Here is a 16,716-nt window from a genome sequence, read left to right as displayed (position 1 = left end):
CCCAGCTGTCCCCGGAGCTTGGGGGCAGGCAGCGGGGAGAAGCGCTCTTCTCCCTGCCGCCCACCTTGAGATCAGGTCCGGGGACAGCGGGGAGACGCGCTGCGCCTCCCAGCTGTCCCCGGAGCTTGGGGGCAGGCAGCGGGGAGAAGCGCTCTTCTCCCTGCCGCCCGCCTTGAGATCAGGTCCGGGGACAGCGGGGAGACGCGCTGCGCCTCCCAGCTGTCCCCGGAGCTTGCGGGGCAGGCAGTGGGGAGAAGCGCTCTTCTCCCTGCTGCCCGCCTTGAGATCAGGTCCGGGGACAGCGGGGAGACGCGCTGCGTCTCCCAGCTGTCCCCGGAGCTTGCGGGCCCAGCGGCGGGGTCTCCCCGCCGTCAGCCTCCAAACCACTTCGGGAGACAGCGGGGTGGCGGCGTTCCGCCTCCCTCTGTCCCCCGACCTTGTGGGGCTGGCGCTGGGGCTCTCCTGAAGCCTGGAGAGCGAGAGGGGTCGGTGCGCACCGACCCCTCTCGCTCTCCAGGCTTCAGTGAAAGCCTGCATTCGCACCATAGGACGCACACACATTTCCCCTTCATTTTTGGAGGGGAAAAAGTGCGTCCTATAGTGCGAAAAATACGGTACTTTTATTTAACAGGATTTGCATGCCACTTAATCATCTAAATCCTGAGTCACAGTTTCAGGAGACGCGAAATGTGTCTCTCAGTATGGTGACTAGCGTTCTCGTTTTCTCTTAGTCCCTGTTTGCACTATGCATTTAAATCAGTGTCATACCGCTTTAAACAGTCATGCCTCCACACCCCCAATAATCCCAGCAACTGTAGTTTCTTAAGGGTGCTGAGAGTTGTTAGGTGACCCTCTGTTCCCTTCACTGAACTACAATTCCCAGAGTTCAGACTGGCCCTTAAACCACTCTGAGAACTGTAGCTCTGTGAGGGTAAGTAGGGGGTCTCTGAATAACTCTCAACACCCTTCAGTTACCAGGGTTCTTTGGGGGATGCCTGTTGAAAAAGGAACGATACAGCTTTAAACACATAGTGCAGATGGAGCCTAACTTACTGGTGTTATAAGAATGCTAAGGTCTTATATACCGTATTTTTCACCCTATAGGATGCACTTTTCCCCCTCCAAAAATGAAGGGGAAATGTGTGTGCATCCTATGGGGCGAATGCAGGCTTTCGCTGAAGCCTGGAGAGCGAGAGGGGTCGGTGCGCACCGACCCTTCTAGCTCTCCAGGCTTCAGGCAGCTATCCGCAAGCCTTGGGAGCCCGGCGGGAGTTCCCGCCGGGCTCCCAAGGCTTGCAGACAGCAGCCTGCAGCCCGAAACCCGGGGGGCGCAGCGGAGCGCGCCCTGGGCTTTGGGCAGCTCTCCGTAAGCCTTGGGAGCCCGGCGCGACTTCCCACCGGGCTCCCAAGGCTTGTGGATAGCAGCCTGTTCTGGGGGCTGGGGGGGAAATAACTAGGTGTGCCCTATGGGCCGGTGCACCCTATAGGGCGAAAAATACAGTATATATATATATACTGTATATATATGGAATAAATGTTCATAAATGTACAAGGCAAACACAGATGCATAAATATAGTGTCTGAAACAGTACAGGAGAGCAATCCTGAAGCCATTTTGACTCTCCCAAATTGACCTCAAATATTTATCTGCAAGGAGAAAGGAAATGGGGAAAGCTTTCCAGTTGTCTTTGGACTGTAGGGACTTACACCTTCCTGTAAATACAGCCTGGCAAGTATCTGTTAAGCTGAGCACAGTATCAATATGCGCAAGAGATTCAGGAACTAAGTATTGACCATCTCCAAGGAATGGCCAGGCTACCCAGAAAAGGCAATCAGATATGGCATTATCAGGTATCCTGGCAGACAAGAGAGAAGCAACACGCTCAAATTTCTGCTGGGGACCACCTCTTTCTGTGATGTATGTATGATGTTTTTTGGGGGGTGGTCTTGAGCTACAGGGTAGGCAGTTTCAAAAGTCTGTATAAGAGCTTGCACACCAGTGTTCTGGGTTCCTCTCCCTCCCTCCCTGCGTGGGGGGAATGGGGGAATCCTGTTCCAACAGTTTAATAAAGATCAGGCTTACTAGCTGTTTTGCTTCTCAACATTCTCTGGTTGGCCTCTGCTATTTTCTCCTACCAATAGAGAACCTACTTAAGGACTCTATATGGGCTCTTGGATACCCCATAAGGGAAAAAGGAGCAGTTCTTTCTTTTAACACTGGTAATTTATCCTGAGAGGCGAGGGCGCTGCACTTAAAGGCAGAACTAAACAATTAAGGGTCTTGGGTGGACAGGGGTATCTGTGATGTTTATTTAATTCCACGCCGCCGCCGCCCCCCCCCCACTTAAACATGGTGTCCTCCACTATTTCAGGGCATGCCTGGAAAAGATGGAAGAGATGGGACTCATGGACTCGATGGTGAGAAGGTTTGTAGTCCTGTTTACGAACCCTGTCAAAGTATGCACAAAGCACATAGTTTAACGTTTTCCCCTCCCCTCTTCCTGCAAATTCCTGTACGTTCTAATTGTTATTGGTGCAAAATACCTTTGATTTACGGTTGCCAATCTAAGCAATACACATTGCCATGCGCAATTTCGTATCTGTAACAATTGCAATGATTTTGGTATATATTTCAACGCAACATTGTCAGTTTATTCAGAAATGCTTATCTGAGCGTTTGTTGTTGTTTTCTTCTTATTTTTTGCGTAATGCTTGCGCATCATATGCTCGAATGAAAACAAAGGTATATCATGTTAAACAGTTCAAAGGTGGAAATGAATAAAACTATGTCTGTCCGTCCCCCCACCCCCCAAGAAAAAGGACATAAAGAAAATCTGTTGAAAAGCAGCATCCAAGGCATAAAGAACTGCTTTGCTGGATCAGGCCCAAAGGCTACCAAGTCCAGCCTCCTTTTCTTAAGGTGGCCAGTCAGACATCTGTGGGGAAACCCCTGGCCATTCCTCCTATGCTTCCTGGCCACTTCCCCCCGCCCGACTGCCCCGGAGATCAGGGCTCTGTGCGCCACACGGAACCATCACACACTCCTTGAAGTAGACTGCTGCCCCCGGTGTAGCCAGGACATTGCCTTGTTGCTGGTGTAGAAATAAGATTCAGTAACATGTACAAAAATGCATTATGCAATTGCTTTGCCAAAATGTGTATATTTGGGAAGGGTTACATTTAAAGTGGTGCCTTGGGTTACATACGCTTCAGGTTATGGGAGCTTCAGGTTACAGGCTCTTCAGGTTTCAGACTCCACTAACCCAGAAATAGTACCTTGGGTTAAGAACTTTGCTTTAGGATGCGAACAGAAATCGCACGGTGGAAACGGGAGGCCCCATTAGCTGAAGTAAAACCTCAGGTTAAGAACAGTTTCAGGTTAAGAACAGACCTCCAGAACGAATTAAGTTCTTAATCCAAGGTACCACTGTATTGGCAGAAACATGCTGATGAATTTTCGTGAGGACTCTTTTTTTAAAAAAAGCAAGCTGATACGAAATAGGGAGAACTGCACATCAAGTTGGATAAATTAAAAACTTAGTTTTTACTTACTTGATCTGTATTTTTTGTAGTCACTATTTTACTATATTGTGGGGGGAAATTATTTAAAATCTGAAGGAAGGGAGGAAGGGTTAGGATATTTTTGAAGCTTAGAAAAGGGAAAATAAAAAACCGAGAAAAACAGAAATTAATAGATTCTCCCATCTCTAACTCATGTTCACATAGCACAGCTGCCACCAGCCTTTAAAAACCCACTCATTTTCTAAGATTGTATTCAATGGTTCTACTGCGTGGTGCCAGTTTACTGTCATTAAGTAAACTCTTGGCTTGAAATGAACCCCAAACCCCAAAAGAAAAAGAAAGGGCAATATTCTACAGAAGTGTACAACGGGCTGAACTGCTGGACCCTCTTTTAAATTTCTCTGCTGATGTTAATGCTCCAATAGGCTGAACAACCTGCACACCCACATTATTTTGCATTTTACAGGGTGATGCAGCTCGCTTTGGTGTTCCTGGAGAAAAAGGGCCAAATGGACTTCCTGTGAGTATTCTTCCACAGAAAACATCTGAGGGGGGCGAGTGGGAATAATTTATATATTTATTACCTTCATCCAAGGAGTTCGAGGTGTCGTATATGTACGTCCAACCACATCAACAGCTTGGGTAGGGCTGCGACCATTTCCTGTTTCCTAGAACACTCAGTGGTGAATTTAATTATCTGTTGCTTCCATGTTTTCTGACATTGATGATGCTCTCCCCTTCAGGGACTACCTGGAAGACCTGGAACTAAAGGAGAAAAGGGTCAACCAGTAAGTAAAGCCTTTTATTTAACGTCTTTGGAAGTGTGTGAGTTGCTTTAAGCCAGTGTTATGTACTGAAGTTCTCACCCTGGGCCAGCAGGGGGATACTGTAGATAGTTCAGGTCCACATATGCAAATAAGGGATCGAAAGTGACATTCAAGATTGGATAGTTACAGAAAGTGGTTACAGTTGCGTTGTACTGGGGCTCTATATAAGCAGGCTGGCTGAACCCTTCAGTTCAGTTCTGTTCTGACCTGTGAATAAACAAGAGCTGTTTGAAGAATCGCTGTGTCGTCTGATATGTTCACCCACAACTTAGCAGCCAGGGTGTTTACTCTGTGATGGATACCCTTTGCCACCAAAGGTTGTCCTGGGTCGCCACCTGTTGGCAAGGCCACCACAGCATCTCCTCGGCTTTGCTCACCTGTATTTGACAGCTAGCCTGGGCGTCTGTCCCCCATCTGACCGGGTGGCGAACTTTTGCAAATGGAAATACAGACTTAATGGAACGCCCTGGTCACTTTTCTCTCTCTGTCCCCTGGTAGGGCGTTCCGGGAGAGATGGGAGGAACCGGTCCTTCAGGAGAGCCAGGTATACCTGTACGTATCTCATCCATGCATGCTCCACGCTTGTCGATAACACTCATCCTTCCAGGTTGCTCTGTGTCACTGTTGATGACGAGCTCAGAGCTATCTTCATTCCCTCTGCTTCTAATGTACAGATTGTAGCTGCCGGTCCAAAATGGCTCTGCCCATATACGAGAGAGAGAGAGAGAGCAAGAGAGAGCTATCAGTTCTACTGAGGCTTGCTGAGTGCAACAAAATCTCTAGGGGAAAGACCAAAAGGGGGGGGGAAGGAACCAGCAAACTCATCAATGGCTACGTTCAATGAAAGGTTGACTCACGGTTTCTGTTGGGAAAACGCCACCTTCCCAAGACACCAAGGCGTCTCTCCGGTGGTCACCCTCTGGCTGTCAATCTTCCTCAGTCCAGAGAGACTGTAGTAAGAGAGAGGTAGAGAGAGAGGTAATAAGCGACCCCTCCCTCCTGAGAGGAGCACACTCGTCTTCTGGCATCCCATTGCAGAAGAAAGAGACAATCAGTAGCTATTAACTACTTTATTCATTGTCTGTATACAGAGAACTCCATGAGCGTGTCTGCTTTCTCTGAGCAGCAGTACAGAAGAGCACGCTTCACACAGAAGCGAAAGTACCGTATTTTTTGCTCTATAAGACTCACTTTTTCCCTCCTAAAAAGTAAGGGGAAATGTGTGTGCGTCTTATGGAGCGAATGCAGGCTGCGCAGCTATCCCAGAAGCCAGAACAGCAAGAGGGATTGCTGCTTTCGCTGCGCAGCGATCCCTCTTGCTGTTCTGGCTTCTGAGATTCAGAATATTTTTTTTCTTGTTTTCCTCCTCCAAAAACTAGGTGCGTCTTGTGGTCTGGGGCGTCTTATAGAGCGAAAAATACGGTAACTTTTCACAGTACTGAGACTGTGCTGAGACTTCCTGTCTCACGCTCTCAGATACTCACATGATGTAAATAACCATTGAGCTGCTCTCTGAGCAGCTGGTGAGATAAAAATCCTAACAGTTTCTGGGGTGAGGGACATTCTGGGGTGTGTGGAGAGGAGAATTAGGAGTGGAATAGAGAATTCCAGTTTCCTTGGAACCCTGAGCAGGACACACTGCAAAATTTTGCAACCATTTGAGCTCAGAACCCTTGTAGATCTATTGCAAACCTCCCTGAGATCCACCAGCAGATAGATCTCCATGTGGGTCCCGCCCACCCTGATGCAGAACAACGGCTTTGAATAGTGGGACTGGATTGTTTGCAAATGCACCACATATGACCTTCTGTTATTTTTCTCAGGGAGATCGTGGGATCCCTGGGGAGAGAGGCGACCCTGGTCCAAGGGGATCTTCTGTAAGTAACCAGTAATCCCGTTTAAAAGCATTATTGCTCATCTTAGTCACATGCTAAACTTCCATCAAGGTGGAGTCCATCTCCTTTCGTCCCAGAATACACCTCTCCTGTGCTCTCTGTGACTGCGATTCCTACCCAGTGCTTACCAAAATCAAGTTAAGAGTAGAAAGGATAATAGATGGTGAACTTTTCAACATCTGCCTGTCAATTGCCTTCCTCTTAAAATATCACGGCATTAAGAAGCCACTTTAATTTGGAGTCTTCAGCTCAAGGTAAATATTTGTTTTCATTTTGCATCTAATGAGCTCCAGCAATTGACTCGCAGCAGGCAGTATGTTTGTGTGTTTAAAATCTTTCTTCTCTTTTATTTGATCAAAAACGCACACACAGGGCATCTTAGCTGATTTCTTGCGAGTGCCTTGGGCCAGTCATTAAGCAGCAGAATAAGGCATTTCCAAGGGGAAGGAAATAAGCTAGAAAACCATACTCCTTACTCATAATTATAAAGCGAAGGAATAAAAGGGTAACTGGAGAACTGCGAGAAAATAACAGGAAAACTGTATGTGGTGATGGTTGCATGAGAAACACATTCTACCCTAAGGGCTCTTGCAGACAACCTGTTTATTGAGGACTCACCCTGATTTGCTTGCAAGGCAAATTGAACAATGTTGGCTCTTTACTGAGCATTTATTCCAACTTGTAGATGCTGTCACACTGTCATCCACAAGGCATTTTTTTCATCACTTTCCTTATTGCAAGAATTTTGATCTTTTGGGGAAGCGAGTTTCTTGTGCAAAAGCTCCCAACTGACTACATTTACACAACCTGCATTGCTGGTATGTGATGGAATCCCATCTGAAAATAGTGAAAGTCTCAAAGTGCGCTCAGATTGTTTCCTACCCAGGACGGAAAGGATGCTCAGATTCCATGTATTGTTTTTCCATGTTGCTCCTCAAACTCTTCCAAAGTTGCCTCCAGCCTGACAGCATTCTGCAGCAGGGAATTCAAACACATCAGTTTAGGTTTGCACAATGGATTGAAGAATTCTTTCGCCCTGGTGCAACAAATCCACTTTTTTAAAAAAAGAAAGATGACAAACTTTTTGTGGATAGGAAATACACTGAAAAGTGTGATATGAGTGAATGGCTGATAGGAAAGTTTGTAACCACCACGCAAGGAAGTCAGGATAAATTCAGGATGATGACTTTGTCGTCGTGTAAACTCTCCAGAAACAAATCAGAACATTTCTTTTTTAAAAATTAAATTTGCCAATTATTTTTTATTGCTTTTCAAAAAAATTAACAAATTTACATCAAATTAATTTAAATTTAATACATATTTAAAAGTTGATCTCCTACCTTTTCTTATACTTGTGTCCTTCTTCTCTGTCTCTTGCTGCATTATAAAACATATTTTTATCTACTTGCCAATTGATTACTTAAGATCATCATTTTCCATCGGCTGTGCATATTTCAATCCCTGCCCTTCCTTTTATTGACTACATTTCCCATAGAAAATCAAATTACTCTTCACTTTGCCAAACCATAGAAATAATCCATATTTAAAACTTTCCATTCCTTTCACCTTACGTGCGCAAAGTTCTGATCATTGTTGGTACAAATTTCATTGTTTTTCTTCTTCCAAAGCTTTAGTCTATTTAAAAAACCCTTTGGGTGTACTCTTTATTCGTTGTTGCCATAAATAAATTTGTAAACTGCCCTTGATCTGCAGATCTTAGAGCCAGTGTGGTGTGGCGGTTAAGAGCGGTAGACTTGTAATCTGGTGAACCGGGTTCGCGTCTCCGCTCCTCCCCATGCAGCTGCTGGGTGACCTTGGGCCAGTCACACTTCTCTGAAGTCTCTCAGCCCCACTCACCTCACAGAGTGTTTGTTGTGGGGGAGGAAGGGAAAGGAGAATGTTAGCCGCTTTGAGACTCCTGAAGGGGAGTGATAAAGCGGCATATCAAATCCAAACTCCTCTTCTACTTCTTCTGTTCACGACATAAATGCTCTATAATAATCTAACCTCCGTGTAAGCTCTGTGTGAGCAAATCAGAATGACTGTTTGATAAACAGGTTGTCTGGAGGATTCCCAAGGCAGAACACTGTTGTAGGGAAGACCATGATCAAGTGACAACTGGGCCTACTCCTTCTGCCCAGAAGAGCAACTTCAAGGCCTGTCATTTTCTACCTTCCTAGGGTATTTTATCTTCAAGCTGAGTGGGAGAGCCCTCTTTGGAGATTTCTGCTCGCCCCGAGCTTCGCAAAGTGGTCACGCTGCCACAAATACCATTTCTTTCCTTTTCAGGGACCAATTGGTTTGCAAGGCCCCATGGGAGCACCAGGTGTAAGAGGCTTTCAGGTGAGTCCATTAAGCAACAGATACAACTTAGCACACAGCTGAGGAACCTTCTCTGCATTGTGGACTTCAAGAGATAAGTGCGGCACAATTGGGGAAGCTATCTTATGAGAACAGTTGGGTGGGTGGGAGATATTCTATGCTAGTCCTGCTCAGAGTAGACTTATTATGCAGAGTAATTGTTGGCTATTTGCAGATTAGTTGCGCTGCAGAAGGCATGCTGGGGAGACCACACATTACAAGGAACGCAAAAGTAACTTTTGCTAGGTTTTAATAACAAAAACAAAAACTCCTTTTACAATATATCAATAAGCATGACCCATCCACCAGGGTAGTGAGAGAGCTAAGTGCTGCTCTTTATATACTATAAAAGGTAAAGGGACCCCTGACCATTAGGTCCAGTTGTGGCCGACTCTGGGGTTGTGGTGCTCATCTCGCTTTATTGGCTGAGGGAGCCGGCATACAGCTTCCGGGTCATGTGGCCAGCATGACTAAGCCACTTCTGGCGAACCAGAGCAGCGAACGGAAACACTGTTTACCTTCCCTCCGCAGCGGTACCTATTTATCTACTTGCACTTTGACATGCTTTCGAACTGCTAGGTTGGCAGGAGCAGGGACCGAGCAACGGGCGCTCACCCCGTTGCGGGGATTCGAACCACTGACCTTCTGAGCGGCAAGTCCTAGGCTCTGTGGTTTAACCCACAGCACCACCCGCATCCCTTATATACTATACGCAACAGCTTAATTAACATAACTTAACAGCACCTGCTATACTTCTTCACAGCTGTAAAACTAGGTCAAGTTATTTGCTCTGGCCCTTAAAGACATACTGTGGAACAATAATGAAACCTAAAAATTAAAGAAACCATTCCACATTAATAAGTATGACTAATTTAGGTTCATTGCTTTCAGTGGGTCTACTCTGAGTAGGAGTTGGTTGGAGTTGGCTTCACTCAAGGCCACATGCAACACAACAGAACATTTCCTTTCCTCCTCCTCACCCCTGGCAAATGCCTTTTAATCTTGGGTCCCTTCCAAGTGTGGCTGGAGTTAGGGGTCAGTAAGATGGGGCAGCTGTCAGTGCTGTGACCCATTAAGGGCCCCCACAGACATAAGGTGCATATGCATCATGGGTGGAATTCAGTGTGGGAAATTCATGAGTGGAATGAGGTCCACTTGCACAATGAGACTCCTGCCCTTTCCCTCCATGGCCACCAAACCTGCTTTGGGTTCCCCAAAATCCTCCAGAGCAGATTTAGGGGGCATGTGGGAGAGGGAGGAAAGGAAAGTCCCATTGCATGAGTGGACCTCTTTCCAGTTGTGGAACATCTATGTTAAATCCCACCTCATACTTTTAAAGCACGTGGCTTCCCCCAGAGAATTCTGGGAACTGTAGTTTGCCCCCTTACAGATCTGTAGTTCCCAGCACCCTTAATAATCCATCACTGGCTTGGCTCCATCAGTGCATTTGCACCACGCTGACGTCCTCGTCCCTCACCCTCTGAGTAAAAAACCACTTGCTGGGAAACCAGCATAGCAACTACACCCGGTGACCTGCTTCTGTTGCTTTGTGGTAAAATGTTGCTTATTATTATTTTTTTAGGGTCGTAAAGGGTCCAGTGGGGAGCCGGGCCTTCCTGGTCCCACCGGAATCCGTGGCGGGTCTGGTGAAAGGGTAAGAAAGAAAGTGGGAAAGTTGAGAAATGTGGCCTGCTTAACTTCACACAAAATTACAGTGCTATTTTCGCTACGTAGGGTTGCCATATTAACGTATCAACATGTGCGTAGACCTAAGTCCTATTAGATTCAATGATACTTATTCCCAGGTATACGTGCAGGGAAGGCTTGGTCTCAAGAGGCAGGGAGTTCCAAAGTTCCAAACGAAGCATCCCATAAGAAAGGACAGGGAATGCTTCTTTCAAATGATGACATTGCTGTTGGGATGCATCCAAGAAAACAGGGGCAATTTGCAAGCCCCCAGCTGGCCCCAGCCCACCGGCCGTAAGCCGGGCTATCTTCAGTCCTTGGATCAGCGTGAAACTGTGACCCACAGCTTCAGAAGCCTTCAGAAGCTGAAGCACGCAACACTCAGCAGAGTAAATAACGCTACGCAACAGAAGTGGCAGGAGACAGCTGTGAGAGCATATTTACAGGCAGTTTATTCAGCATACAACAGGACAAAGGAAAAACATGTCTTCTCCCTTCGTGTCTAAGAGCGAGCCACATAAGCAAAAGCTAAATACAAAATGGAAGTTCCCAGCAAGCTGCGCTAGAATGTAAACAGGCATGTGACACACAACAGTCATACCTGTTCCTCTTAAGGTGGAACGGAATATTCTAACAATTGCAGCACCTCCCTGCATCGTGTGGGGTTTCTCCTCTGCAGACGTTCTGCCTGCAGAGTGATGTGCGGCAAAACCCACCTCCTTGCTGCAGGTGAAGCTCTTTCTTGGCAGCAAGTGAAGCACCTCACCGCTGGTGAGCAGAAGACTCAGTTCCTGCTCTCTGCAGTGCGGTCCAGAAGGCACCTCCCATATGCACGTTTAAAGGGGCTTTAAAACCCTAATTAAGCATTAGGGCTGCCCCCCCATCCCAATTGATTCAATTTGGCCCTGTATACCTGAAAGAGCATCTCCATCCCCATCGTTCAGCCCGGACACTGAAGTCCAGCTCTGGGGGCCTTCTGGCAGTTCCCTCCCTGCAAGAAGTGAGGTTACAGGGAGCCAGGCAGAGCACCTTCTCGGTGGTGGCACCTGCCCTGTGGAACGCCCTCCCACCAGATGTCAACTGTCTGACTTTTAGAAGACATCTGAAGGCAGCCCTCTGTGTGTAGGGAAGTTTTCAATGTTTGATGTTTTAGTGTGCTTATTGTTATCAATTTGTTGCAAGTTGCCCAGAGTGACTGGGGCAACCCAGTCAGATGGGTGGCATATAAATAAATTATTATTACAGTCACACCTCGGGATAAATGTGCTTCAGGTTGAGCGTTTTCAGGTTACGCTCTGCGGCGACCTGGAAGTAATGGAGCACGTTACTTCTGGGTTTCGCCGCTCGCGCATGCACAGACAATCAAAATGGCGTCACGCGCATGTGCGGAAGCGGCGAATCACGACCCGCGCACGTGCAGACGCGCAGACGTGGGTTGCGTTTGCTTCAGGATGCGAATGGGGCTCTGGAACGGATCCCGTTCACATCCAGATGTACCACTGTATTATTTATTTTTATTTTTATTTTTATTATTTTTATTATTTTTATTATTATTATTATTATTATTCAGGGCCTGGATCAGGGGAGTGGCATGGACAGCCCTAAGGGAAACTGATGCTGTCACCCAATTAAGGCATTTAAAACTGATTAATCACTTCGGGTTTTTTAAAATCCATTTGGGCACATGGCACATGTTCCCTGCTAGAAGGTGCCACGTTTTGCCCTGACTATGCTTCTGCAAGCGGGTAGGAAAATAAAATGAAAAAGACCTGTTGCCACTGTGCATGTTACAGGTTAGGTGCAAGTCTAATCTCTTTCTATAATCTATGAAGCAACCTGTGCCGGCTTCCCGTTGGGACATCTGATTAGCTGCTGTGAAGCAGGACTTTGGCCTGCAGGGCTCTTCTTATATCTTTATCCATAAAATTGCTTCATTGTTGTGCTAACTTTCTTCTTGTTCTCAGGGCCCTGGTGGAGTTTCTGGACCGAAAGGTAACCAGGTAAGCTATAATGTCAATCACCTGTGCCCATATCTGTATCTTCTTTGTCCCTTCTCCTCCCCTTCCATCCCATCCCCCCTCAAACTTAAGGTCTGGTTCAAATATTTAAAAATGATCCCCGCTCTCAGAAGGTAAGAGGTGGCTCTTCTTCTTCTTTGATGATGGATCACTCGTAGCCGAGTAAGATTGTCTTCCAAGAACACGGACTTAACAATGAGTCCATAAGTGACTGTGGAGGCCAGTTCTGGATCCACACGTCCTTCCACAGTGGGGAGATTGGTTTCTGGACGGGAGTTGATCCCGGTGTGGATTTGCCGAGCGTGCCTTCCTCTTAGCACGTTTCTCCCTTGCGTCCTGAGTTTGAGTGTCTTCAAAGCCCATGACACCTTTGGTAAAGGCTGTTCTCCAATTGGAACGCTCACAGGCCAGTGTTTTCCAGTTGTCAGAGTTTATGCTACATTTTTTAATATTTGCCTTGAGAGAGTCTTTGAACCTCTTTTTTTATTTATTTAAATAATACAGCAAAAACAGAACACCAACAGAAAAGGAAAAATGAAATTGGGGGGGGGGGGGGGAACCAGTTCAAAATCATTGAAAACAAACATACTTATTGTATAGTACTCCCCCTCACCCACCCACAGCTTCCCTCCTCCACAATTCGACTTCTTTAAATCTCTGTCTCCACATTTATCCTGGCATTCTCCAAATTTATCGTTATTTGGATTCTTTTATCTCTTTTCTTTTCCAATTTCATGCATATACTTTACATTTTTTATTCTAGGCATATTAGCATATCTTTCTTAGAATGATACTTTAACAGATACTCTTCGAAACATTTCCGTTCCTTTTTTAATTTTTGATTTTGAACCTCTTTTGTTGACCACCAGCATTATGCTTTCCATTTTAAAGTTTGGAATAGAGTAGTTGCTTTGAAAGACGATAATCAGGCATCTGTGCAACATGACCAGTCCTACGAAGTTGATGCTGAAGAATCATTGCTTCAACACTGGTGATCTTTGCTTCTTCCTGGCATTGGTCATTCTCTGTATAGCTGCTAGGCTTTCTCTCATACCTGGGCAACTGGCGCCACCTTTTGCTTGAACAGAGTACAGGCACATTCAAGATCCCCAGAATGGTGTGTATCACGCAAGACCCAGGTGTCAGCAACCTTTTCCAGCCGTGGGCCGATCCACCGTCCCTCAGACCTTGTGGGGTGCCAGACTATATTTTAAAAAAAATATATGAACGAATTCCTATGCCCCACAAATAACCAAGAGATGCATTTTAAATAAAAGCACACATTCTACTCATGTAAAAACACGCTGATGGCCGGACCGTCCGTGGGTCGGATTGAGAAGGCGATTGGGCCGCATCCGGCCCACGGGCCTTAGGTTGCCTACCCTTGCACAAGACCAGCTGCCCTGAAGAAACAGGTCCCTTCATGCAAGGCTTAAGAGCTCGTTCACACATCTGCTTGCGCCATGCGTAGAAAGCATGGGTCTGAGCAGTTTTCGTCTTGCCCTGCTCCTTTCCAAAGGAAAACCTGCTCTTTTAGCAATAGATGGGAACAAACAGCAATCCGGAAAAACTCTGAATTTTGACTTGCTAAAGAGCGATTCCCACCCCCCAGGGGGGAAAGCAGTAGGGCAGGAGGAAGCTGTCGGTAAGCCCTAACTTTGATGCAAAATTGCATCTTCGTTCATCATTAGTACCCTCAGAGAACTATTAGCAACACCCAGGTTCATTTTCTGGGTAGTTTCTTTGATAACAGGAATGTGTTCATAATAACAAATTTCCCCATTCAGTTGGTAAGAGCCAGAGTGAATCCGAATGTCTGCCAATCCATCTCTCCCTGGTACTGATGCAAGGACCTCCATACAGATTTTTGGTAGTTTTGAACAGTTTTCACGTTGTGTGTTTTATCAGTTTTGCACCCCACTTTCGAGTTCAGTAAATAGTCCAGCGATCTATAAAGGTGTAAAGGTAAAGGGACCCCTGACCATTAGGTCCAGTCGTGGCCGACTCTGGGGTTGCGGCACTCATCTCGCTTTATTGGCCGAGGGAGCCGGCGTACAGCTTCCGGGTCATGTGGCCAGCATGACTAAGCTGCTTCTGGCGAACCAGAGCAGCGCAAGGAAAAGCCGTTTACCTTCCCACCGGAACGGTACCTATTTATCTACTTGCACTTTGACGTGCTTTCAAACTGCTAGGTTGGACCGAGCAACAGGCGCTCACCCCATCACAGGGATTCGAACTGCCAACCTTCTGATCGGCAAGTCCTAGGCTCTGTGGTTTAACTCACAGCGCCACCCGTGTCCCCTATAAAGGTGTACAAATAAATAATAAAGCTCCCAATAAGGGAGCCTGGGAGCACAGAATCATAGAGCTGGAAGGGACCCAAGGGTCATCTAGTCCAGCCCCATGCAATGCAGGAATCTCAGTTAAAGCATCCATGACAGATAGCCATCCAACCTCTGCTTAAAAATCTTCAGGGAAGGAGAGTCCACCACCTCCCAAGGGAGACCGTTCCACTGTTGAACAGCTCTTACTGTAGAAAGCTTTTCCAAATGTTTAGATGGAATCTCCTTTTTTACGGGAGAAGAAAGCAGCACAGTTTGAGATTAAAAATAAATAAATAAAGTAAGTAATGGCAATACCCATTGCTGTTCTTGTTTTTTCTTCAAGGGCATCGCTGGAGCAGATGGGCTTCCGGGAGACAAAGGAGAGTTGGTAGGTGGCGTTAATTTGCAGAACCTCCTAATGCATGAAAAGGATGAGTCCAGCGGTTCTAGAAAATGGATAATAGCATCTCAAGTCGGGGTTAGCCTCAAAAATAAATCCCCCCCCCCATTTCTTAAGCTTTGTAGCCTACTATGAACTATCCCACGACAAAGGGGAAAGAACTCTCCTCCAGTGGTCAACTGGTGCAGAGAAGATACAGGAGAGGACAAAAGTGTGGCTTTTCCGCCAAGTAACTGGAAATGGAAGGATGCAACAGTCTAGCACTAATATTGGGATTTATATCATCAGGACTACATACTCATAGCCAATGTTTTTTTCGTAAAAACGTGTTTAGGGGTACTTTCATTTTGACTCAGGAAAATCACCATTTTGTAGTTCAAATTGGGGAAAATAAATAGGGTAAATGGACAAAAGTACAAAGAACATGCATTACCTCATATTACACAGCTGACAGCTCACATTGGCATGAGGTTGTATGCACTAACATATTCCCGATTCCTCTGCTTGCTGTTGGTGTCCATCGCCAAATGTCGTCCTTTCAGCAACCATGAAACTGACCAATCACTGTGCTAGATTCCAACTCCTACTTCACACATTAAACGCTCGCTTCCGTCTAAGACTCAGGAAACACCGTGACAGGAAGTGAGACTGCCATTGGGGGTGAGAACTGACGATTCACCGTGCTAAAGAAGAAACTAAATTTTTTAGTTTCCTCTCCTGTTAGATTCACAAAATGTTTAGGGGTACATGTCTCCCTCCATCCCCCCAGAAAAAAGCACTGCTAATAGCAAATCCATTCTTTGAATATAGCCAAAACTGCACTGTAAGTGGACTTGAGGAAGCCCAAAGGTTTGCAGAAGAAGAACAAACAAGACTCACACAAAAACCCAACCCAGTAAGGACCTAAGATCATGGGCCATGCAAAGTTGACTGACTGTTATAGGTAGATGAGGAACTAGGGAACCAAGAGGGGGATCAGGATGCAGGAATCTAGAAAAGGGCTTGGCTGGCTGGCTGTAATACCATGTTACAGCTCCCACTTGTTCAGAATATTCATTGTCTGCTTCTTCTGGCTCTTTCTTTAGGGTCCTTTCGGCCCTCCCGGGCAAAAAGGGGAGGTAAGTTTCATATATTGTTTCATTGTAAAATAATTCTGTGTGTTCCTATTTGCTGCTTGGTAGACCCCGTGAGTCTCTTTGGACAAGGACACGGGATAGAAAGAAAAAAAAAGATTTTCCCAGGGAGTGAAGCCGCTATTGGTCCCATTTGCGCCCCATCTTCCTTCCTTCCAAATCAAAATGGGATGGGTAGTCTTTTGACCATCCCCGGAACCAGCCCCAGTTGCAGCATCATGTGCCTTTAGAGCCTGGGACCAACATATTATGACTGATGGTTGTCTGTCTGTTTTCTTCCTTCGGAAGGCAGGAAGCAGGGGCGAGCTGGGCCCCAAAGGAGTTCAAGGTCCCAATGGAACAGTGGGAGTTCCAGGAGTTCCAGGACACCCGGGCAAGCTGGGTTTGCAAGGCGAACAAGGGATCCCAGGGATCACCGGGAAGCCAGGTCCTCCAGTAAGTAGCCTGTCCAACTCTTTTGCCGTCTTACCCTTCCCTTCATTAGCCTTCTGCAGTTTTTCCCACTCTGCTTTCTCTACTCACTATTCCTCATAGCAATGATTGTCAGCTG

At 46.3% G+C, this 16,716-nt stretch overlaps 1 protein-coding gene across 2 annotated transcripts in view; it reads left to right on the top strand.

The window, feature by feature from the left end:
• COL9A3 (collagen type IX alpha 3 chain) overlaps nt 1-16,716 on the top strand; it is a 70,091-nt gene that overhangs the window by 47,455 nt on the left and 5,920 nt on the right. For both annotated transcript variants that reach the window (XM_081011203.1, XM_081011202.1), the window contains exons 19-29: nt 2,373-2,426; nt 3,989-4,042; nt 4,266-4,310; nt 4,848-4,901; nt 6,173-6,226; nt 8,534-8,587; nt 10,188-10,259; nt 12,256-12,291; nt 14,977-15,021; nt 16,119-16,151; nt 16,455-16,601. In XM_081011203.1, coding sequence (XP_080867329.1) covers nt 2,373-2,426; nt 3,989-4,042; nt 4,266-4,310; nt 4,848-4,901; nt 6,173-6,226; nt 8,534-8,587; nt 10,188-10,259; nt 12,256-12,291; nt 14,977-15,021; nt 16,119-16,151; nt 16,455-16,601 — 648 coding nt within the window. The remainder of the gene's footprint in view (nt 1-2,372; nt 2,427-3,988; nt 4,043-4,265; nt 4,311-4,847; nt 4,902-6,172; nt 6,227-8,533; nt 8,588-10,187; nt 10,260-12,255; nt 12,292-14,976; nt 15,022-16,118; nt 16,152-16,454; nt 16,602-16,716) is intronic.

This window comes from Podarcis pityusensis (genome assembly GCF_964106645.2).
Source record: "Podarcis pityusensis genome assembly, chromosome: 6".
Lineage (NCBI taxonomy): Eukaryota > Metazoa > Chordata > Lepidosauria > Squamata > Lacertidae > Podarcis > Podarcis pityusensis.
The sequence above is the reverse complement of the archived record's forward strand: the minus strand, read 5'-3'. Positions and strand labels throughout refer to the sequence as shown.